General features: G+C 44.1%; 1 protein-coding gene across 4 annotated transcripts in view; it reads right to left on the bottom strand.

Moving 5' to 3' along the window:
* The window catches only part of PTPN11 (protein tyrosine phosphatase non-receptor type 11), a 90,856-nt gene that overhangs the window by 23,508 nt on the left and 42,386 nt on the right, over positions 1–24,962 (bottom strand). For all 4 annotated transcript variants that reach the window (XM_019038373.4, XM_019038372.4, XM_063694362.1 and 1 more), the window contains exons 7-10: positions 13,362–13,458; positions 8,662–8,741; positions 8,377–8,535; positions 4,192–4,323 (exon numbers count right to left, since the gene is read on the bottom strand). In XM_019038373.4, coding sequence (XP_018893918.1) covers positions 4,192–4,323; positions 8,377–8,535; positions 8,662–8,741; positions 13,362–13,458 — 468 coding nt within the window. The remainder of the gene's footprint in view (positions 1–4,191; positions 4,324–8,376; positions 8,536–8,661; positions 8,742–13,361; positions 13,459–24,962) is intronic.

The following is a 24,962-nucleotide window of genomic DNA, read 5'->3' as shown; positions in this document are numbered from 1 at the left end:
CCAATGGAGAGGAAGAGAATCTCCCCAGGTTCCACTGAAAGGTCCTCTTCGTGAGGTTCCCAGAACTCGTCTCCTTTTGGGCAATCCTGGAGGCAACTCTTTGCCTCTGTCATAAGAACCAAGAGGTCTGGCATGGCAATTTGTTCTCTCAGGTAACTATACCCTGAATCATCTCTCTGAATTACCAGCGACAGGTAACATCCCTATTCCCCTGCATCCCTGTGGCACTCAGCTCTGGAGGCAACTGAGACCTCTAGGGATCCAGGTCTCTCCTCCCAGCAGAAGAGGAAGCAGATGGGGAAACAGGCATTCACTTAAGACATTCATTCCTCTTTGTTATTTTTTTGATACTCAACCTTCCCCACCATATAAACACAGACTTTTATTATAGTATCATTCTTTTTTTTTTTTTTCCAAGACAGAGTCTTACTCTGTTGCCCAGGCTGGAGTGCAGTGGCGTGATCTTGGCTCACTGCAACCTCTGCCTCCTGGGTTCAAGCCATTCTCCTGCCTCAGCCTCCCAAGTAGCTGGGATTACAGGCACGCATCACCATGCCTGGCTAATTTTTGTATTTTTAGTAGCGATGGGGTTTCTTTCGCCATATTGGCCAGGCTGGTTTCAAACTCCTGACCTCAGGTGATCTGCCCGCCTCGACCTCCCAAAGTGCTGGGATTACAGGCGTGAGCCACCCAGCCTGGCCAGTATTGTTCTATTTTAAACTTGTATTTAATGCAAAGCAGATAAGAAAACAGGCTTTGCTATCAGATGACTAGATTTAGGCTCCAATTCCAGGCACTCACACTCACGTGGCCCTTGGATATCTCTAAACCTCAATTTCTTCATTTTGCAAAGTGCAAATAATAATCTCTCTCTCTCTGTCATAATGCAATTGTAAGGACTCAATGAGCTCGCTGAAATACTCAGCCTCTGCCCAGAAAATAGGAAGAGACTCAGCACATTACGGCTATTTTGAGGATAATGATAATTAATAAAGATCAACAATGGCACCAAGGCTACAGAAAACCAAAAAGTATCATGTTTCTGGGTCTATCCAGATTACGTAATTGTAGCAGCACCATTCATTCCTACATCTTCTTCCTATATATGTAGAGACAATCTAAGCTAAGTGACTTTTTTTTTTGAGACAGAGTCTCACTCTGTCATCCAGGCTGGTGCACAGTGACCTGATCACAGCTCACTGCAACCTACGCCTCCCCAATTCAAGCAATTCTTGGGCCTCAGACTCGACTCCCGAGTAGCTGGGACTACAGGCGTGTACCACATCCAGCTAATTTTAGTACAGATGGCGTTTCGCCGTGTTGGCCAGGCTGGTCTTGTACTCCTGACCTCAAGTAATCCACCCACTTCGGCCTCCCAAAGTGCAGGGATTACAGGCATGAGCCACTTTGCCCAGCCTTAAGTGACATTTTTAAAAGGGATGTAAAAGGACACTTTTCTCTTTTTTCTTCTTCTTTTTTTTTTTAAATTTTTTTATTTTATTTTATTTTTATTTTTAACTGGGCACTCTGTTGCCAAGGCTGGAGTGCAGTGGCACAATCATAGCTCAATGCAGCCCAGAACTCCTGAGCTAACACGATCCTCTTGCCTCAGCCTCCCAATATGCTGGGATTACAGGCATGAGACACCACGCCCAGCCCTCTCTCCCATTTCTACTTGATAGCTATATTGTTCCAGTTCCTCTCACTATCTCTACCATAGATTCAGCCTCCACCCCTCCCCATCATCAGAAGGACTGGACCCTCTTTGACATCAGAAATCCAAACATCCCACCCTGGGCCACAACCACACTGGCTTCCAGCTCCTTCTGGTCCCCCCATCACTTCCTGTAGCCTCCAGACCATTGAGCCCTCCCTCTACTTTCCACCTGCCTCCTCCTGCCCCTGTCCCCCTCATCCGGCCAGGAGTCCCCGTGCTCTGGGGACAGTCTCTCTCTACCCTGTGCCTCCATTCCTTGACCTCCTCTCCATCCACTGCAACTATGCAAAGCCCTCGGCCTGGACAAACCACGTACTTTCTGTTTTGTGCCCTAGGAGCCAAGTGTCCTTGGAGAAAAACCAGGCAATGGGTATCAGTATATTTTCATGTTCACCACCTCAACTGGGAACTTGGCACAGCACAGAAATTTCTGGACTTCTTGCCCTGCTACACAATTACGATTTCATCTTTTCTCCCTTTCTTCATATATTCTATCTCGTCTTATTCCCTCTGATTGTCTGTTGATGGCCTTGCCTCAAGCTTCCGAGAGGATAGGGAATACAATCATCACTCTCAGCTCACCTACCGGCATCTGTGGCCACCTTCTCCTTTTGCCCTCCTGTTGCCACAGAAAAAAATGTCCCTCTATCGAGCAAAACTGATCCATCCATGACGCTCTGCATCCCATCTCCCCTCCGCATCCCACCTCCACCCTTGCCTCCCTGACCGCTCCACTTCAATGTGTCCAAGGCATCTCAAACTTTGTGTGTCCACAAAAAGGTCCTTGATCCTCCCAGCTTCCTCAACTCCACTGCCATCCCCCCGGACCTTTCTCAAGCTAGAAAATTGCCAGTCACCCTGCACACCACCCTCGCCCTTGGTACACTCCTTCATTGAATCCCTGCATGTCTGCCTCCAGTCAGCTCTACTGGGTCCTCTTCTTTCAGGCACCCTGGGCACTGGCCTAGTTCAATCCCTATTATTTTTTACTCTGACGACTGCAGTACCTCCAAATTGGTCCTAATCCCTAGAACAACTCCTGCCCCCTCCAGTCTCTACAGGGTGGAGTGGAATCTCTTAAAAACTTAAATCCAACTCTGGCTGCTTACCACACTTAGGACAAACCCCCACAACCTCCTTTGCTGACTCAAACACATTGTTCCCTATGCCTTAAGAACCTCCCCTCCCTTGGCCGGGTGCGCTGGCTCACGCCTGTAATTCCAGCACCTTGGGAGGCTGCATGTGGCAGCAGGATCGCTTAAGCCCAGGAGTTCAAGACCAGCCTGGGCAACATAATGAGACAACCGTCTCTATAAAAAATTTAACAATAGGGTGGGCATGGTGGCATACACCTGTAGCCCCCAGCTACATGGGAGGCTGAGGCAAGAGGATCACTTGAGCTTAGGAGGTTGAGGCTGCAGTGAGCCGTGAATGCACCAGTGCACTCCAGTCTGGGTGACAGAACAAGATTCTGTTTCAAAAAAAAAAAAAAGTCCCTTCCCCCTCCAAATGAACCCTAAACTCCTGCATTTTTTCTTTCTAGCCCTGATTACAGTTTATAATGATATATTTATATGTGCAATTACTGGGCTGGTAGATTACTGGCCAGTATAGTGTACACTTGGGAGTGCAGGGATTCCATCTGTTTTGTTCCCCAGCTCTATCTCCAGCAAGCAGCATGGTGCCAGGAACCAAGAGGTCATTGAACAAATATCTCTGAATGAATAGATGAATGTCCACATGACTGTTCAGATGCCCAGCTGAACACATCCAGAAGAAAACAAATCACTGCCCACATCAGTTCTCCTTCCAGCTTTTGTGGTGTCTGCCACAGCACCACTGTCCGCTCAGACTCAAACCTCTGCAATGTGTCTTGAATCCCTCCTTCCTCCTCCAAAAGCCAAACAATCCCCACATCCTGCAGACTTCACCCCCTGGCACCTCTCACATCTACTGCTTCTCTTCCAGTTTATTCTGCCATTTTATATAATATTCCATTCCAAAGGAAGGAACAAAAAAGAACAACTGCTGAAGTCGGTGGATACTTGGAGAGGAGACCATCAACATAGGCCCCTGCAGAGGCCTCCTAACAGGCCTTGTAGCCACTCAGGTCACCCTATCCCAGTCTCCCACCCAGGGCTGGTCTCGAACTCCCCGGCTCAAGCGATCCACCCACCTCAGCCTCCCAAAGTGCTGGGATTACAGGAGTGAGCCACGGCGCCTGGCCAGTTATTTGTTTTTAAATTGTCTATCTCCCTAGGCTCGATGAGGGCAGGAACACTACCTGCCTTGTTCACAATGTACCAGTACTGCTTAAACTGTACCTGGCACATAGAAGGAACCTAATAAATGGCTACTGAATCAATGAGTGAGCGAATGCATGCATGTATGCAAACATGAGTAACGGCAAGACCCTGAATTCCTACACACCATCAACAGTTCCCAAAGTCTCTAGAATACGACAATATACTTACTTGTCCAACCTTTGAAAGTTTAAGTTCTCTTAGCGTATAGTCATGAGCGGCGCTTTCTTTGACGTTTCTAACACGCATGACGCCATATTCTTTTAGAGCATACTCATCAGGCCAGTATTTGACACATTTACTCTGGAAGGGATCAGAAAAAAAGAAAGTTAATTCTGTGAACTCTGAAATAAAAGCCTAAACCAGCAACAAACAAATGTTCAAGTCTTGCTTAATAACCACCAACATGGAAAATGACCTGTTTCGCATCTGTTAGGTTTTCAAAGAAAAGGACAGAAGAGTTCAAATAAGAAAAGCAGGCATTCGGAGGACCAGGCAGAAGTGGGAGGAGAAAGGCGGCTGGTGCAGTTACCTGATCCAAGCACGTGTCAAAGCAGAGTCAATGTTTGTTTATCTGTAAAGAATCAGGTGGGGCGCAGTGGCTCATGCCTGTAATCCCAGCACTTCGGGTGGCCGAGGCGGGCAGATCACTTGAGACCAGGGGTTTGAGACCAACCTGGCCAAATGGTGAAACCCTGTCTCTACTAAAAATACAAAAATTAGCCAGGCATGATAGCAGGCACCTGTAATCCCAGCTACTTGGGAGGCAGGGGCAGGAGAATTATTTGAACCTGGGAGGCAGAGGTTGCAGTGAGCTGAGATCATGCCACTGCACTCCAGCCTGGGTGACAGAGAGAGGTTCTGTCTCAAAAAAATAGGAAGAGTTCAAACAAGAAAAGCAGGTGCTTGGAAGACCAGGCAGAAGTGGGAGGAGAAAGGCAGCTCGTGCAGGTGTCTGTTCCAAGAACATGTCAAAGGAGAGTCGGTGCTTGGTTTATCTATCTCTAAAGAATCAAAGATGCAGAGAGAAGGACCAACCAATGTGAGAGTGCTGGCTAGCAACCACTGAGGTCTGAATTCTAAGATCTACCAGTCACTCCATAGGGAAGGCAAGCACAGATTCTGGAGGAGGCTAGGCTGCCCAACGAGCCAGACTGTCTGTTTCATTTCCGCACCAGTGTAGGAGGACTCTGTGCCTTATCTAACCCAAGTGTGAATAACTCTATCACAGAAAGGCAGCCCATGGGGTTTTGAACCAGCTGCTTTTTCTATATCCAGACCCATCTGATACCTCCTCTACACGTCACTTTCCCTTAACTGGGTGCCTGGGTATGCCAAGTCTGCAATAGCTGCTGGCTTCAAGAGCAGGCGGATTGAAAAATATGGCACCAAGAAAATCATTCTTGCTGCCAAAAAGGAAGCTATTTCACTCAGTAAGAGATGAGTTTGTATCTATTTGGTGATGTGTTCTGGGCAGAGAATGCTTTTGTGTTCTGTTGTTTTCTGGGCAGTCATCCACACCACTCACTTTCCAAAACCACCAATATCAGCAAGAGAAATTTACCTTGTATCTTAGGAAGACAGAGAAATTTACAGCTATAAAACTGGAAATAAGAGAGCAGCTACAGACATCAACAGTGAGAGTCAATGATTAATTGAAAGAAAAAAGAAAACATGGTAGGAGGAACGTTCAATAAAAGGATGTGGTCTTGGTTAGGCGCAGTGGCTCACACCTGTAATCCCAGCACTTTGGGAAGCCGGGTGGATCACTTGAGGCCAGGAGTTTGAGACCAGCCTGGCCAACATGGTGAAACCCTGTCTCTACTAAAATTACAAAAATTAGCCAGGTGTAGTGGCACACGCCTGTAATCCCAGCTACTCAGGCACTGAGGCAGGAAAATCGCTTGAATCCGGGAGGCGGAGACTGCAGTGATCCAAGATAGTGCCACTGCACTGCAGCCTGAGTGACAGAGCAAGACACAGTCCCAAAAAAAAAAAAAAAAAAAAGAACGATGTGGTCTTTTATTTATTATGATTCTCAATTCAGCTTTCCCTCCGGTATTTTGTAGATCCAAACACCTCTGACAGATTTGATGCAAATTTTAGTTTCCCCAAATAAGCACTCCTAATATTAATTGTACTCTATGCTGTCACTGGCCAATCAAGGCTGAGGACTGCTCCCAGTCACTACAGGGAACTCACCAGAGAATATAAAATTAAATCATGACCCTGAAAAGAACGTTTTAGCTAACTTTAAACATCAGCCCTCCCCCTAGTTTCTAAACTCCCGTGGAAACCTTGGCAAACAAATTCTAAAATGTGAGAACTAATACACTGTCTTTTAAAATAGAGCCCAGGAATCAAACACAGTCCACAGTCTGGCTTGTCTTCTGTGCACTGGGGGGATACTGAGAGTAGGATGTCAGAAAGGTCTGTGGAGAGAATCAACGCCCATCATGTCATCCTCTCGGCACCACCAAAGTAAAGAGGAAGAATGAGACAGGGAGCAGAGAGTAGGACATGGTGGTGAGGGGTGGGGCAGAGTGATTTGGCCCTAATGCCTGTCTATCCAGGAGAGCTTCTGAAAGGGACTGATACTGATTCCTCTGAAGCAACACAAGACCCCTCTCTTCACAATCCTCATGTCTTCTGAGAACAGGTGAACCTCCTATAGCTATAATCAGGCAAAAAGGAGGATGAAGGGCTTCATTCTTCCTATCCACATTTAGGGCAAAAAACCCTTGCCTGAAGCAGAAACTACAAAGATGTTTTCATTGGTCCATTAATTCAAGAACACCTAATATTACCACAGGCAGTTGCTGAAGGAAACCTTTGTTTCACGATGACCAGAACTGGCCTCAAAGGTATTCAGAAGTATACCAACTAGGAGTACAACAATGAAAGTCTTATGAAAATCACACTGCCCTTCACATCCAATATGAAAATTACAGTAGGAAGGCTCAACTCCAAAGTTCTCCATCTGCCTTAGGTTTAATTTATAGGTATGACTGCTACATTCCACATAAAATCTTATATAAACCAATTAAAGGATATCTAAAAAAGAACTTTCACTAGAACACAAACAAAAACACAGAACTTTTCCATATTTAAAAAAATAACCACCATGGTGGGCTCACTTTGAGATAACACAGAGGGCTGTCACTCAATAAGATTTGTCCGCTCTTCTGTAGGTGTGGGGTGTTACAATTTATTTTTTTAATCTGAAGTGTCTTGAAGAGTATGGAGTAATGAGTCCTAGGCAGGTGCTGCTGGTGGGAGTGAGCACTACAGCAACCATTTGGGAGGACAGTTAGGCAGAGTTAATTAAAACAGACAACACGGCCAGGCGTGGTGGCTCACGCCTGTAATCCCAACACTTTGGGAGGTCAAGGCAGGTGGATCACCTAAGCTCAGGGGTTCCAAAACCAGCCTGGCCAACATGGTAAAACCCCATCTCTACTAAAAATACAAAAATTAGCCAGGCGTGGTGGCACGCACCTGTAGTCCCAGCTACTTGGGAGGCTGAGGCATGAGAATCATTTGAACCGGGAGGCAGAGGCTGCAGTGAGCTGAGATCATGCCACTGCACTCCGGCCTGGGCAACAGACCAAGACCCTGTCTCTACAAAACAAAAAACAACAACAGAAATACTCTATACGTTCAAAAGGTAAGGAAAATGCTACACATGTTAAAAGGAAAGCTATAGATGACATTAACACTTCTAGAGATGAAAAATACAATGTCTGCAATGAAAAATACTCTGGATAGGATTAAGAGCGGATGACATATTGCAGAAGATTAACTTGGAGACATAGCAAAAGAAGCTATTCGAAATGAAACATGGGGAGAAAAAACTGAATAAAATAAACCAAGTATCAGTGGGCTATGAGACAACTTCAAGTAGTCTAATACACGTATGACTGCTGTCCTAGGACAAGGTTGTGCAGGGTACATTTTTTTTTTAAGAGATGGGGTCTTACTACATTGCCCAGGCTGGTCTCAAACTCCTGACCTCAAGTGATCCGCCCACCTCAACACCCCACAGTGCTGGGACTACAGGCATGAGCCACCATGCCCAGCCCAGGATATGTATCTGAAGAAACTAAGACTGAACATTATCCAAATTTAAGGAAAACTACAAATCCATGGAGCCAAGAAGCTCAACAAATCCCAAGCAGAAGAAACATAAAGAAAACTACACCAAGGAATAACATAATCAAATTTCTCCTAGTCCCTTTTTTCCAGAGAATCAGTTACAGTAAGCTTAATTCATTTATTCAATTCCTAAACATGGCCAATCTGACATGTCTGATACTTTAAAAACAGTTTAGCAGAAAAGAAGTTTCTGTGATTTACCTTTCCTCTCTCCACTTCTTTCGTTGTCATGACAATCACTCGGGAGTTTTCTTGGAACACCATCCGCCAAAAGTCATTCACCGTGTTTTGCAGGCAGCCTTGTGTGGCAATGTAACTCTTTTTGGGCTTTGAATTGTTGCACTTGGTTTCAAATTCAGGCTAGAAATTTAGGAAGAAAATCCTTCAACCATCTTAAAGTTACTTTCAGGACATGAGGAAGGATTTAAAATACAAAAATAGGCTAGAAATGTATGGTCAGAAAACACTGTGAAAAGCAAAGCTTACCATGATGATATTTGCATTGATGTAATCTGAAACAGGCTCATTGGGATCACCATCGTGTAGGACAACCCTGGTATGATCAACTAGAAGAAAAAGAGACCACGGTCACATAAGTCCTGGACTGCTTCAGGAAAAACCAGTTCAAATCAGTTACTCCCCAGCCTAGTCCAAGTTTTGTTCATTTAATGATTGAAAAAAAAAAACATAAAAATTAAAGCCCAGGTAAGCAAAACAGTAACGTGAACACTGCCTGATGTCTCAAAATGCCATCTTCACAATTTCCTAGTTTTGATCATATACTATGGGTATATAGGATGTTATCATTGGGTATATAGGAAGCTCAGAGAAGGTACAAGAAAATTCTCTCTACTATTTGTGTAACTTCTTATGAGTTCCAAAATTATTTCAAACCAAGAAATTTTGGGCTGGGCGCAGTGGCCTATAATTTCAGCACTTTGGGAGGCCAAGGCAGGTGGATCATATGAGGTCAGGAGTTCAAGACCAGCCTGGCCAACATGACGAAACCCTCTCTATTGAAAATACAAAAATTAGCCAGGCATGTTGGTCCACATCTGTAATCCTAGCTACTAGGGAGGCTGAGGTACAAAAATCGCTTGAACCCGAGAGGCGGACATTGCAGTGAGCCAAGATCACACCACTGCACTCCAGCCTGGACGACAGAGTGAGACTCGGTCTCAAGAAAAAAGAAAAGGGGAGGTGGAGTTTTTAAAAAAAAGAAGATTGAAGTATACATATATGACATGATGTCTGAGATGGGCTTCAAAATAATTCAAGGAGAGAGGAGATGTGGATCAGAGTATAGATGAAACCAAGACTGGGCATGAGTTGATAATTGTTGAAGCTGGGTGATGCGTACATGTGGGTTCTTTATGCTCTAGAATATATTTGAAAATTTCCATAATAAAGAGGGGTTTTTGTTGTTGTTGTTGTTGTTGTTTTAAATTTATTTTTTGAGACAGGGTTTTCCTCTGTCACCCAGGTTGGAGTGCAATAGCACTATCTCGGCTCTCTGCAACCTCTGCCTCCTGGGCTCAAGCAATTCTCATACCTCAGCCTCCTGAGTAACTGGGATTACAGGAGCCTGCCACCACATCTGGCTAATTTTTGTATTTTTAGTAGAGATGGGGTTTTGCCATGTTAGCCAGGCTGATCTTGAACTCCTGACCTCAGGTGATCTGCCCACCTCAGCCTCCCAAAGTGCTGGGATTACAGTTGTGAGCCACCACACCCAGCCAGGTATTTTTTAGTGAAGCATAATGCAGTGGAATATCACAAGGCTCTGATAGTATCAACTGTCCAAATTCTGTACAAAAGTTCATTATTCATATAAAAATCTGAGTGCTCTACCTAAACAACATATTTTGCAATGGGAATTAGTAAGACAGCCACGTGTCTTAAAAGAATAATGTCTTTTTTGCTTCAGACTCCTCCTCTTTAAGGAAATGAGATGTTCATCAGAGGAAACATCTGAATGAGACCTTTAAGGGAGGAAAAAGCGATATTCTATTTAGATACTGCATACCATTGATCCCTTCACTTTCCCATACATTTTATACCATTTAATACCACCTGACCCCTGAGCAGATGTCACAACTTAGACATAGAAAGGACAAGGTGGCCAGGCATGGTGGTCCACACCTGTAATCCTGGCACTTTGGGAAGCCAAGGCAGGAGGATAGTTTGGGCCCAGGAGGTCAAGACCAGCCTGGGCAACATAGTGAAACTCTTGTCTATTTCTAAAAGTTGAAAAAGTAAATTCCAAAAAAAAAGGATAAGGCTTCCTCAAGGTCACTAGTACCATGCTACAGCTCAAACTGCTTCTCTGCAAATTCCTCACTGCCTTTTCTCAGTATTACAAATGTCTCCACTTTCCCCCATCCTCACATATATACATTACAATATCCATGTAGATATGATATACATATATACCATGTATACGTACATACGCATGCAGAAAGAGAAAGACTATGCTTCATGCATAGACACACACAAAGGATGGTTTACAAGATTTGACAAAATGACTCTGACCTGATGAGACATGAGAGCAATGCTCTCCAAATTTGATCACAACCCCCAATCACACAGTTTTTCTATGCTGAAATGTATACACATATGCACTATAGGCAAGCAAGCCTTATTTGTAAGTTGGATAAATATAGTATGCATAGCCAGGTGCAGTCGCTCATGCCTGTAATCCCAGCACTTTGGGAAGCCAAAGCAGGAGGATTGCTTGAGCCTAGGAGTTCGAGATCAGCCTGGGCAATATAGTGAGACCCCCATCTCTATATACAATCAATCAACCAATCAATAAAACATTATGCACTCACTGCAATCAATCTAGGCCTCAGACAAATTTTTCTTTTTCTTTTTTTTTTAGGGACAGGATATAAATAAAGAGAAGTTGTAAATGTTCCTTCCTTTCTCCTCAGTGCACTGCCTTGCATAGCACATCAATGGAGAACCCCATGCATTAGAGTGGTGCTAAGAACAGTGACTTTGGGGGCTCTAGTGCCAGTTCTCCCGCCCACTCCCCTTCACTTATAACCTTGCTAAAATGGTCTAGGAAACCAGGATGCTAAGAATGCTTCCTTCCTGTGCATGTGATATGGATTAAGTGAGATAAAAATGCAAAGAGTTCAGCATAGAGTTAGACCTCGGGAGAGAGGAACTGTGACTGGTTTAGTGCAGTTTCTGAGATCCTCATGCAAGGCCTACATCCTGCCAGGCCTTTTTCCCTCCTGGTTCAACTTGGGCTTTGCCTGGTGGCATTTGGATGTTACAGAAGATATAGCCAGACACAGTGGCTCACACCTGTAATCCCAACACTTTGGGAGGCCGATGCAGGCAGATCGTTTGAGCCCAGGAATTTGAGACCAGCCTGGGCAACATGACGAAACCCTGTCTCTACAAAAAAAATAATTACAAAAAATACAAAAATTAGCTGGGCATGGTAGCACATGCCTCTAGTCCCAGCTACATTACAGGCTGGGGTGGGAAGGACCACTTGAGCCCAGGAGGTTGAGGCTGCAGTGACCCATGATCATGCCACTGCACTCCAGCCTGGGCAACAGAGTAAGACCCTATCTCAAAAATAAATAAATAAATAAGTAGAAAAAAGGAAGGTCTACATCCTTCCAGGCCTTTTTTCCTCATGATTCAACTTGGGCTTTGCCAGGTGGCATTTGGGTGTTACAGAAGGTACAGCCAGGCACAATGGCTTGCACTAGTAATCCCAACAGTTTGGGAGGCTGAGGCAGGAGGACTACTTGAGCCCAGGAGTTCAAGACCAGCCTGGGCAACATAGGGAGACCCCGCTCTAGAAAAAATTTTATTATTTTTTTAAATCATTTTTTGTTTTGAGACAGAGTCTCGCTCTGTCGCCCAGCCTGGAGTGCAGTGGTGCACACTGCACCTCCGGCTCACTGCAACCTCCGCCTCCCAGGTTCAAGCGATTCTCCTGCCTCAGCCTCAGCCTCCCAAGTAGCTGGGATTACAGGCATCCACCACCACGCCCAGCTAATTTTTGTAATTTTTAATAGAGATGGGGTTTCACCATGTTGGCCAGGCTACTCTCGAACTCCTAACCTCAGGTGATCAGCCCACCTCGGCCTCCCAGAGTGCTGGGATTACAGGCGTAAGCCACTGCGCCGGCCTACAGAAAAACTGTAAAATCAACCAGGTGTACTGGTGCCTGCCTATTGTCCCAGCTAATCAGGAGGCTGAGGTGGGAGAATCGCTTGAGCCCAGGAGGTTGAGGCTGCAGTGAGCTGTGACTGCACCCTGAGCAACAGAGGGAGACTATGTCTCAAAAAAAAAATTGAAAGGTACAGCTTTACAGCTTTGCGAATATTCACAAAGTCTTCCTTTTTTTTTTTTGAGACGGAGTTTTGCTCTTGTCACCCAGGCTGGAGTCCAACGGCACGATCTCAGCTCACTGCAGCCTCCATCTCCTGGGTTCAACCAATTTCCCGCCTCAGCCTCCCGAGTAGCTGGGATTACAGGCGCACACCACCACACATGGCTAATTTTTGTATTTTTAGTAGAGACGGGGTTTCACCATGTTGGCCAGGCTGGTCTTGAACTCCTGATCAGAGGTAATCCGCTCGCCTCGGCCTCCGAAAGTGCTGGGATTACAGGTGTGAGCCACTGCACCCGGCCCACAAAGTCTTCCTCTGAGCAGTTTAGGTATATACCCTTTCTCCAGTAACTTGAGCTCAGGGGATCAGCAAGCAGAACAGTTCTAGGAGCCCTCAGGAGGTGTTTGTCTGTTTCCCACTTAAGGGAACTGAGTCCCAGAAAGGAGGCAGGCCTTACCCAGGACTCACAGGCCCAGTGAGGAGGAGTCAAGACACAAATCTGGCACCCTAAGGTCCCTGACACTGAGAGATCTCAAGCCTTGAGACGATCTATCTTGGGCAGACAGAAAATTAATTAACAGAAGGAACCAACCACAGACAAAGCCACCTAGTGGCAACTTTACTCAGTAATCAGCATCACGGGAGCTCAGTGAATGAAGTCATCAACACCCACCATGGTTGATTATTTTGGAAACTGCTTGCAATTAAAGAAGCTAAGGCCTCCGATGTGCTAACAAGAGCACACGACCCTGAGGAAAGGTACAGAGGTGCTAGGAATCAAAATCTCCAAGAGTGACTATTACTGAGCAGAATATTGATACTTACAGGGCAGGATGTTTTTATATCTATTTTTGTTTTTGTTTTCTTGCCTCTGACCCTCTTTTCGGCTGTAGAGAAGTTTGCACTCCTGCTGTTGTAGTGTCTGGAAAGAAAGAAAAGTCAATATTATTACGTGTCAAAGAGTCACAGAAAAAGAAAAAAGCCTGGATCAGCATTACTTCTTTAAGGAATTCATCCTAGGAAATGTTCAGAGTTGTGTGCGATAGCTACAAGAATGTTCATCTGGGTCAGGCGTGATGGCTTACGCCTGTAATCCCCACACTTTGGGAGGCTGAGGTGGGCAGATCACTTCAGGGCAGGAGTTCGAAACCAGCCTGGCCAACATGGTAAAACCACAGCTCTACCAAAAACACAAAAATCAGCCAGACATGGGCACCTGTAATCCCAGCTACGTGGGAGGGTGACGCAGGAATCACTTGAGCAGAGATTGTGCCACTGCACTCCAGCCTGGGCAAAAGAGCGAGACTCCATCTCAAAAAAATAAAAAAAAGAAGGTTCATCTGAATGCTGCAACAACAGTGGAGAAATGCTGAAAATAATATAAATGTCTAATAGGAAAGGACCGCCTAAATAAAACTATTGTTTGTTCATACAAAAGAATGTTCTATGTCCATTTAAAAAGATGTACTAGGAAAATAACACCTTGGAAAGATGATGAAAGTGAAAAGAAAGTCAAACCTCCAAAATAGTATATGATGTAATCATACACTTGCATTCACCTACGTACAAAAGAAATGGCATAAGGACACCATGATGTGCATCTGTAGTCCCAGCTACTCCGGAGGCTGAGGCTGGAGGATCACTTGAGCCCAGGAGTTCAAGACCAGCCTGGGCAACAAAATGAGACACTATCTTAAAAAGAAAAAAATGTTTTAATTTTTTTTCTTTAAAAAAAAGGCAGAAGGCCAGGTGCAATGGCTCACGCCTATAATCCTAGCACTTCAGGATTACCTGAAGTCAGGAGTTAAAGACCAGCCTGGCCAACATGACAAAACATGTCAGCCTGACATGACAAACAGATTGGCCAATATGACGAAAAACCAGACATGGCCAACAAACCAGCCTGGCCAACATGACAAAACAGACCAGCCTGGCCAACATGACAAAACCCCATCTCTACTAAAAATACAAAAATTAGCCAGGCGTGATGGCGCACCCCTGTAATCCCAGGTACTCGGGAGCCTGAGGCACGAGAATCGCTTGAACCCAGGAGGCAGAGGTTGCAGAGAGCCAAGATCACGTCCCTGCCCTCCAGCCTGGGTAACAAAGGGAGACTCCATCTCGGAAAAAAAAAAAAAAAAAAAAAAAAGTGGGAGAAGAACCAAATAGGTAATGGTGATTTTTCTTTTCTCCCAGGGTAGCAGGATTATGAAGTCCTTTTCTTGTTTTTTTTTCCCACTGTGTTCTCCCTTAAATTTTCTACAATGAAACAATAGAATATTCATAAGAAAAATCTTTAAAAATAACAATTATAAAGAATGAAACCCAACAAAGATTGGCGTAGCATATACAAATAACAGCTGTGATCTATATTCTTTTTTTCTTCTTCTTTTGTTTGAAATAAGACAGGGTCTCTCTCTCTCTCTTTCTCTCTCTCTCTGTTTATCATATGACGGAGCCACGGCACTCCAGCCTGTGTGGCAAAACAAGATCCTGTCTCAAAAAAAAAAAAGTCAATTTCAAGGGATAATTGGTTTACAAAAAGCCTAGTGTTTAATGGGAAATCACAAACAGGCAAATCAAGAAAGTAAAAGGTAGGCTAAGAAAAGAAAATTTATATATAAAATGCCAAAATGGCTACCCTCAAAGAGTCCTACAAGGAAAAACACAGTCATATTTCACAACACAGCAGCCCTGTTTTATTTCCATTTCATTTATCTGAATTTCACAAGTGTAAAGGTCTGGACTTTAAATTGGTATTTGATGCTCAGTTTCAAAATGCAACCTTCAGCCTGGACATAAGCTCATCACAAAAGCGTTTAACTAGCTGAAACCTGGACAAAAATAAAAACAATGTAGGTAGAACTGTGACAAGGAATCAGTCATTTGAATTTTTTTTAATGAGCTCATTAAAAAAAGGTTAAGGAGTTAAGGCAGTTTGCCCTCTCTGGGCAAGCATTTCCTTGGACTGTGAGCCAGTCTTACCAAGCAATACTGCTGTGTTAGCAAGAAGGTTTAACCTTGATGTTTAGACAGGTTATTAAGGTGAGGTTCAAAAAGAAGTTCAAACACAGAACTGAATCAATCACTTCAACTAAATGAAGTGAAACGACATCAACAAAAAAATACATACCGGGGGGAGGGGGACTGGGACTAATTAGCAGCTTGATTTAAAACAAACTTGTCAGGAAAGCATTCAGGCCTTCATTTACGAACCCAACTTCGCATGACACTTCACTGAGGTGGGGGGGGGTGGCAGGACACACGTGGCCAAAGCAATCATTATGCAAGGTGAATTTCCTACAGTTCCTGTTTAATTACCCTTCAATTTCTCCCTCCACCTTCAAGATCAAGTCCAAGCTGTTCAGGATGACGCACAAGGCCTTCTAGTCTCTGAGCTAATCAGGGCCTGCCTCTAAGTTCCCTTCTGTTTCGCCAAGCTACTTTGCCTGTCTGTGCCTCAGTTTCCTTGAGTGTGAAATGAGCGCAATCCTTTCTACCCCCAAAGGGGCAGGGTGAGGGTCAAATGAGATGCATGTACATCACTATACAATGCGTGACATACAACAAAGCAAGTACACAGATACTGGCTATTTCTATGACATCACTATTGCTACATGAACTCTACACTGGCTACTCCACGTGTGGTCTGTAGACCAGCAGCATTAGCACCACCTGAGAGCTGGTTAGAATCCCAGCCCCAGGTCCTACCCCAGACTTAGTCAAAATCGGTATTTTTGCTCGAGGACAGGAGGTCAAGACCAGCCTGGGCAATATGGTGAGAGCTGGCTTCTACAAAAAATTTAAAGATTAGCCAGACATAGTGGCATGCATCTGTAGTCCCAGCTACTTGAGAGGCTGAGGTGGGAGGATTACTTGAGCCCAGAAGGTCAAGGCTGCAGGGAACCATGATTGCACCACTGCAGACCAGCCTGGGCAATGAAGCAAGACTCTGTTTCCAAAAAAAAAAAGCACCTTCAAGATGCTTTGGCATCTCTGCATACCACCTCTTATGTCATTTGTTTCTTTAAACTGAACTTCTCTTTTTCTCCTTCACAAAATATATTTCAAAAAGAAACTGCCTCAGCCAGGCCCAGTGGCTCAAGTCTATAATCCCAGCACTTTGGGAGGCCAAGGCGGATGGATCACCTGAGGTCAGGAGTTCAAGACCAGCCCAGTCAACACGGCAAAACCTGGTCTCTACTAAAAATATGAAAATTAGCTGGGAGTGGTGGCAGGCACCTGTAATCCCAGCTACTTGGAAGCCTGAGGCAGGAGAATCGCTTAAACCCAGGAAGCAGAGGTTGCAGTGAGCCGAGATTGTGTCACTGCACTCCAGCCTGGGTGCCAGAGTAAGACCTTGTCTCAAAAAAAAAAAAAAGAAAAAAGAAATTGCCCTTACTTGCACAAATTTTAAAAATTTTTTCATTTTGCTGTATATAGAAGGTAAACAGAAAAGGGAATATAACAAAAATGAAATATTATCAAATTCTACCTAGATACTGGGGCATTCCTGAGGCTTTGCGAAAAAAAAAAGACACAGGCAAGTGTTAGAGGTAGATGTTAAACACTTACTACTACCACATGGAGACCTTCTTCAGGCTTCATCTACGGACTAGATAAGGATGAAAAAGAGAAAGCCTTTCTCATTTGCTAATTCATCTTACCTACCGTGATGGGGTAACACCAAGAATCATCTCACAACACAAAGGGAATACTTTGCCAGACTAAATTCAGAGTTCCAGACCAGGGAAATCCTCATCAATACTCATTTTGGCTGGGCCACCCATCATCAGGTCTGCCAGAGGCTTCCCTTAATCCTTTTTTTGTTGTTGGGACAGAGTCATGCTCTCTCACCCAGGCTGGAATGCAGTGGTGTGATCATAGCTCACTGTAACCTCAAACTCCTGGACTCAAGTGATCCTCGCACCTCAGCCTCTTGAGTAGCTGGGACTACAGGCACACACCACCACATCTGGCTAATTCTTTTCCTTTTTGTAAAGACAGGGTCTCACTATGTTGCCCAGGCTGGTCTCACACTCAAGGACTCCAGCCCTCCTCCGGCCTCAGCCTCCCAAAGCACTGAGATTACAGGCGTGAGCCACTGCACCTGTCCTGCGCTTTCCTTATCCTGCAGTAAGTTCTCAATCACCTCTTCCAGGCGGACTTGGGGCTTGAACAGTGCACAGTCAAGATGGCTGCTGGGTCCAGAGGCTTCCACAGAGGACAGGAGAGGCACCCCTGCATCCCAGGCTCAGGTGAGTGCTAACTACCAGCAGCTGACAGCTGTCACAGATTGATAATAGCTAACAGCACATCTCTCCCCCGGCTCCTTCCCTAGTGCACCAATTAGCCCAGCCTCATCTGCACCTGGGACTCAAGTTGCCTAAACATATTTCATTTCCCATAGCAGAAGATGCCATCCATCTAGAGTGAGACTGAAAATACAAACAATTCAGAAGTTGTGACTTTCCATGCTCTGCCCACAGAGGCTACCAAATGCTAAGGGTGCTTCCTCCCCAGCACCAGGCTTATGGTTCTAAGCTCCAGAAAAATATCAAATAAACCCTGCCCTCGAGGAGAATACATTCCTGTCAGGGTTTATCTTCCACAACCTCCCTCCCACCAGCAGTCCCTGGGGCACAAAAGCTGCTAATGACCTGTCAAGCTGAATGTCACCGCATCTCCATCCTTCTCCACTGGCCTTGGCAGGGATGCTAATGAGGAGGCTTGGGGCAGGCGGCAAAAAGGACAACGTAAAGCAGGGACACAGGCTGCCAGATACCCCATTTTCCCAAATAATACATCCAAAGGTTTGCACCAAACTGTGAACTCTCAAAAAGGACCAGAGGCTAGTTACAGACACCTGACTGCAGAAGTCTAAACAGATCTAGAGCCAAAAAAACTCCATAAAACTATTAAATTTAATGATACGGTTTGGATGTCTGTCCCCTCCAAATCTCATGTTGAAATATGACCTCCAGTGTTGGAGGTGGGGCCTAAAGGAAGGTGGTGGATCCTTCATGAATGTTTTGGTGCCATCCTCACAGTGAGTGAGTTCTCGCTCTAAGTTCACGTGCAATCTGGTTGTTTAAAACAGTGTGGTGGCCGCGCGCAGTGGCTCATGCCTGTAATCCCAGCACTTTGGGAGGCCGAGGCGGGCGGATTACTTGAGATCAGGAGTCCGGGACCAGCCTGGCCAACATGGTGAAACCCCGTCTCTGCTAAAAATACAAAAATCAGCTGGGCATTGTGATGCGCGCCTGTAGTCCCAACTACTCAGGAGGCTGAGGCAGGAGAATTGCTTGAACCTGGGAGGCAGAGGCTGCAGTGAGCTGAGATCACGCCACTGCACTCCAGGCTGGGCAAAAGAGTGAGACACTGTCTCAAATTAAAATAAAATAAAAAAAAGAGCGTGGCACCCACCCCACCCTTGCCACCACTCCAGCCATGTGATCGTCTGCCCTCCTTTTGCCTTCCACTATGACCGGAAGCTTCCTGATGCCCTCACCAGAAGCAGATGCTGGAGCCATGCTTGTACAGCCTTCAGAACCATGAGCCAATCAAACCTCTTGTCTTTATAAATTACCTAGACTCAGATATTCCTTTAGAGCAGTGCAAAACGGCCTAACACATCTAATAAACTATTAAAAGGTATCCACAGAAAGTCAATGTCCTGATCCATGTTGTACATGTGAGTACCCAACGGCACTACTGACTGTGGAGGAGTTAAGTTTTCATTGTCTCCCTTATGTAAATGTAAGACCAACCCTTACATTTATGGCCACTGAACATTCCTGCTCCCCAGCCCAGACCCCTGCCAACCTAAATGCCAGGAGCAGCAGCCCAGTGACTGCAATGACCAAAATAGACCCCAGAGGCTTCCAAAGCCCTTGGATTGAAAACCACTGGACCTAGCTCTTGACTAGAATTTCATGAATGAAAGTGGAGGAAAAGGACCAAGGAGAGAGGCAGACAGAAAATAAACTGGCTGAGCCAGGCATCCCAGGCACCATGACGATGCCCTAATGACCATTTCGCCTGCACTGCTCTGAGCAACAGAGCCAAAATACCTAGGGAAGAAAAATAATGACACTCACCATTACAGCCAGACCAACCTGTATAGTTACTTTACTTACTTTTTTCTTTCTTAAATTTTTTATATTTTAAATTCTTGGCCCACCAAGCACAGAGATTACTTTTTAAGACAAAGATACCGCTGGGGGCCATGGCTCACACCTGTAACCCTAGCACTTTGGGAGGCTGAGGTGGGCGGATCACCTGAGGTCAGGAGTTTGAGATCAGCCTGGCCAACAGGGTGAAACCCCGTCTCTACTAAAAATACAAAAATTAGCCCGAGGTCTGGCTCTGTTGCCCAGGCTGATCTCAAATTCCTCCCACTTCAGCCTCCCAAAATGCTGGGATTGTAGGCATAAGCCACTGCACCTGGCCTTTTCAACTTCTCTCTTTTACATTTCCCATCCATTCCAATTGTACTGGCCTGTGTGCAGATTGTGCAACAAGGTAAACAAACCCCCACTTCAGGGCCTCTGCACTTGCTGTTCCCTCTACCTAGAATGTTCTCCCTGAGGCTATATGCATGGTTGGCTCCATTATTTCCTTCAGAGCTTTGTTCAAATGCCACCTTATCAAAGAGACCTAAACAGTAAAGGCCTATCAAAACACCCTTTTTATCTTACACTAGTTTGTTTTCTCTGTAGCACTTATCACCATCTCACAGATTGAATATTGAACTGTTTCTTTGTTTACTGCCTGTCTCTCCCACTTGACTGTACACTCCATAAAGATAAAGACTGATTTGTTCACTGCTCCATCCCCAAAACCTAGAATAGAACCAGACATACGGTTGGTGTTCAATCAATATTTGCTGAATGAAGGAAGGAATAAGTCACCGCAACCAGAAGTGTCTATAGTTTTTGGCAGATATTTTTGGGATATCTGCCCAACTCACTACAACCCTCATCACTGAAAACTACTTCTCCCCAAAGGTGTCCACAGCAGACACTTTTGTTCCACAAGTTCATGTCCTTGACATTGTTCTTTGGACTAGAGATGGATGGCATCCGAGTCAATGAGAATCTCTGAGACTTTGGTACAAAGCCTGAAAGTTGCTAGTTTCAATATCAGAAAGGGGCTAGAAGTAGGGTTTGTAAGTCAAGAAGCAGAAAAATCTACTGAAGGAAAAAGAATGAAGCAGGTGTATGGAGAGCAAGGATACTGGATACAGAGGGGAGTTAGAGGAGGAAGATGAATGGAAAGAAGAAAGCCTGAGAGACAGTCCATCCACAACCTGGGTCCCACGGTGCCTTGTAGTCGGTTGCAATGTCCAGTCTCAGCCCACAGTACCCCCTGGCAGCTCAGGCCTATAGGACTCAACAGGGAGCAGCAGGCACAGAGAGAGGGCAAAAACCTTTTTTTTTTTTTTGTGACACAGAGTCTTGCTCTGTCACTCAGGCTGGAGTGCAGTGGCACAATCTCAGCTCACTGCAACCTCTGCCTCCCAGGTTTAAGCAATTCTCCCTGCCTTAGCCTCCCTAGTAGCTGGTATTACAGGCACCCACCACCACACCCAGCTAATTTTTTGTATTTTTTAGTAGAGACAGGGTTTCACCATGTTGGCCAGGCTGGTCTTGAACTCCTAACCTCAGGTAATCCAGCTGCCTCAGCCTCCCAAATTGCTGGGATTACAGGTGTGAGCCACCACGCCCAGCCCAAACACCTTTTCAATACAACCATGCAATATGCACCTCGCCACAATGCACAGGGCCGATTCAAGTGTACAATAACACACACATTGCAGGCACAAAATTACAGAATTATAACCGGCCTTTTCATTTAGTTAGTGTCATTCTCATTTGAGCAGAACTTTACTTTATTTCAACAAATCTAAAAATATTATCCATCTCTTTACATTCTTGAGCAGAGATACTGCAGGAAGTGAGAGATATTTACACAGATCACAAATGGGCAATCTGTTGGACACAGTGGCGTGTGCCTGTAATTCCAGCCTCTCAGGAGGATCACTTGAGCCCAGGAGTTCAAGGCTGCAGTGCACTACAACAGTGCCTGTAAAGAGCCACTGCACTCCAGCCTGGGCAAGATAGTGAGACCCCATCTCTTTAAAAAAATTAATAACTGGCCAGGCACAGTGGCTCACACCTGTAATCCCAACACTTTCAGAGACCAAGGCAGGAAGATCACTTAAGGTCAGGAGTTTGAGATCAGCCTGGCCAACATGGAGAAATCCCATCCCTACTAAAAATACAAAAAAATTAGCTGAGAGTGGTGGTACGTGCCTGTAATCCCAGCTACCTGGGTGGCTGAGGCACAAGAATCACTTGAACCCGGGAGGTGGAGGTTGCAGTGAGCTATCACACCTCTGCACTCCAGCCTGGGTGGAGCCTGGAGTGAGACTCCATCTCAAAAATAATAATAACTAATAAAAATTAAAATAAAAAAGAAATAGGCAATCTGTAGGGAAAAAAAATCAAAGACTTGGGTTTGCAATGTCTAGATCACACAACATATCCTACAAGAAAATCATCAACCTGAATTTATTTCAGCAGCAAAGGAGAAAATAACCAAAGAGCTTCACAAGAGACTTCACATTTTAAAGTGCATCAAAGGCAAAAGTAACGTCTTCTGGATAGTGATACCTGAAATGACATGTAGAATTTTACAGAACACCAGGAGACAGGCATAGAGACAAATCAGAGTTAAATTACCAATGGCATTGCAATTTAGAGCTCTGGTTTGTTTCAAAGACTATCAGAGCACACTGTAAGAAGAAAGTGATCCCAAATTTATCACCTGCCAGGAAACAACTAAGGTACAATCACTAAAATGATAATGCTTTGCTATTGTGGATCAAACTTTAGCTTCAGAGGATTTAGATTATGAGTATCTGCTTCCAAGTTTCTAATTTTTTCAATAATGGCTTATTCTGTTCTCAGCCTTATTTCCCTGGTTCCAACCTCAAAGGGCAATTTTTTAAAACAGACTGAATTTGAGAAGCAGGTATATAGGAGATCTAGAAAGCAGGCCATCAGCTATTTAGATATAGCTTCAGTTTCCATGAAACGTTAATGCCCTAATTTAGTGCACAACAATTTTACTACCTCAGTCTGACCTCTGTGGAGAGCCTGTAGAGTACAGATGTGATCTCGTTATTTTCCACTTCCTCTTAAAGTCAACTCAATTTTTCCCTTTTGTTGTTAATAATGTATAAAAGATGACCACAATTTGAGATGTGACAGTGTAAAATCACCAGGTCAGCATTTAGAACCAACCATCTTTTTCCATGGCCAGAAGAGTCAGGCTAAGAGTTCCTTCTAAACTCACATCTTGACCCCACCAATGGAATTTGCAAAAAATACCCCATTGCCACACAAGCTCTTTGTGAAAGTCTGACTTTGTTCCTAAGCTTTGTTCTAAGTGAACCTAGTGTTAAAGAAGCTACCATGGTACCAGATAACCTGTAATGTTTTTGTTTTAAAGAAACTAATTTTTGCCAAGTGTGGTGGCTTACACTTTAGGAGGCCAAGGCAGGAGGATCACTTGAGCCCGGGAGTTTGAGACCAGCCTGGGCAACATAGCAAGACCCTGTCTCTTTTTTTTTCTTCTTCTCTTTTTACTTTGTGTGTCTATTATTTTAAATAATTTTAAAATGTTAAAAAAATTTATTTTAAAAAATGCTGTAATTTTTAATTCACAGTCATTTACACAAATGATCAACTCAGCTATCATTTGTAAAGGAAGTATAAGATTCTATTGAATCTAGATTACAAAATAGCTCACTATTTTTTACATTTAACCAAAATTTTAATTAAAACAAGTAGCTTGCAAATGTTATGCTAAAAGGTTAAAGCATGCTAACCAAAGTCATGTATAATAAAAGTTATAGATGAATAATAACCACCATTTTTTAAATACAGAACATAAAAAATGTTAATATTACCAGTAGTCAGCAAAAGTAAAGCAGGATGCATACACAAGGCTATTCACTGTAATCCTCTCTGTGATACATTTGGAAACTACCCAAATGCCCATCAATAGGTTGAATAAACTATGTTACAACCACACAGTGGATTACTATACAGTAAAAAAACAATGAAGACTATCTCTAGACACTATTATGGATATCCAGGATGTCCAGGATATTTAAAAAAGCAAGGTTAGAAAAAAGTATGTAAAGTTATGCTACTGTTTAAGAAAAAGTGGGATATGGGAATATCTTCTTATATTTTTGAAATATAATGATAAACCATAACTTTTTATACTATGGCTAAAACATAGGAAAGGACAAGGATAGAAGGTAGACTTCTTTGAATACACTTTGTTTTTTCAATTTGACTATCAAAGCCAATATTTGTGTAATTATAAATAAAACTTAACAGAAAGAGATTTTTTAAATGAAACAAACTAACCATATACCCAGTTAGCATATAGCCACACAGAGAGAAGGATGATTACAAATGAGTCTAAGGCACAGGAAGTTTTTTTATATTTTTTTTTTAAAAACAGGGTCCCTGCTCTGTCACCCTAGAGTACAGTGTCACAGTCGTATCTCACTGCAGCTTCAAACTCCTGGGCTTAAGCCTACTCTCGCCACAGCCTCTCAATAGCTGGGACTATAGGTACATGCCACCATGTCTGGTTAATTTTTAATTTTCTTTTGTAGAGACAGGGTCTCACTATATTGCCCCGGCTGGTCTCAAACTCCTGAGGTCCAGCAATCCTCCCTTCTTGGCCTCCCAAAGTACTGGGATTATAGCCGTGAGCCACTGTGCCCAGCAGAATACAGTAACTTGACTACACATCTCTGAAGGATTTTTTTGAAAAGTGCAAAAAAAATTAAACTGTTTTCAGTAATCATATTATTGGGAAGTCATTATTCTAAGATTGTTGTGTGTAATGTGGGATAAAACAAATGAATAATCTTATTATGGCTTCAAGAAGTAGGATTTTTGGCATTAGAGAAAGGAGATACATGGGTAAGATCAATGAGGTTAGTAAAAATCCTGAAGCCCTGAGTTTGATTTGGAAGTATCAATTGAACCCATAACAGATTTCAAATCAGGAAAAAAAAATCTGACCAGGCTCATTGGCTCTTGCCTGTAGTACACCTATAATCCCAGCACACTGGGAGGCTGAGGCAGGAGGATCACTTGAGCTCTGCAGTTCGAGACCATCCTGAGCAACATAATACGACCACATCTCTACTAAAAATAAAAATAAAAAAATTAGCTGGGCATGGTGGTATGTGCCTGTAGTCCCAGCTACTCAGGAGGCTGAGGTAGAAAGATTGCTTGAGCCCAGACATTCAAGACCAGCCTGGGAAATAAAGTGAGACCTCATCTCTACAAAAAAATCAAAAAATTAGCCAGGCATGGTGGCATGCACCTG

This window comes from Gorilla gorilla, chromosome 10, assembly GCF_029281585.2.
Source record: "Gorilla gorilla gorilla isolate KB3781 chromosome 10, NHGRI_mGorGor1-v2.1_pri, whole genome shotgun sequence".
NCBI lineage: Eukaryota > Metazoa > Chordata > Mammalia > Primates > Hominidae > Gorilla > Gorilla gorilla.
This window is presented reverse-complemented; position numbering and strand designations above follow the sequence as displayed.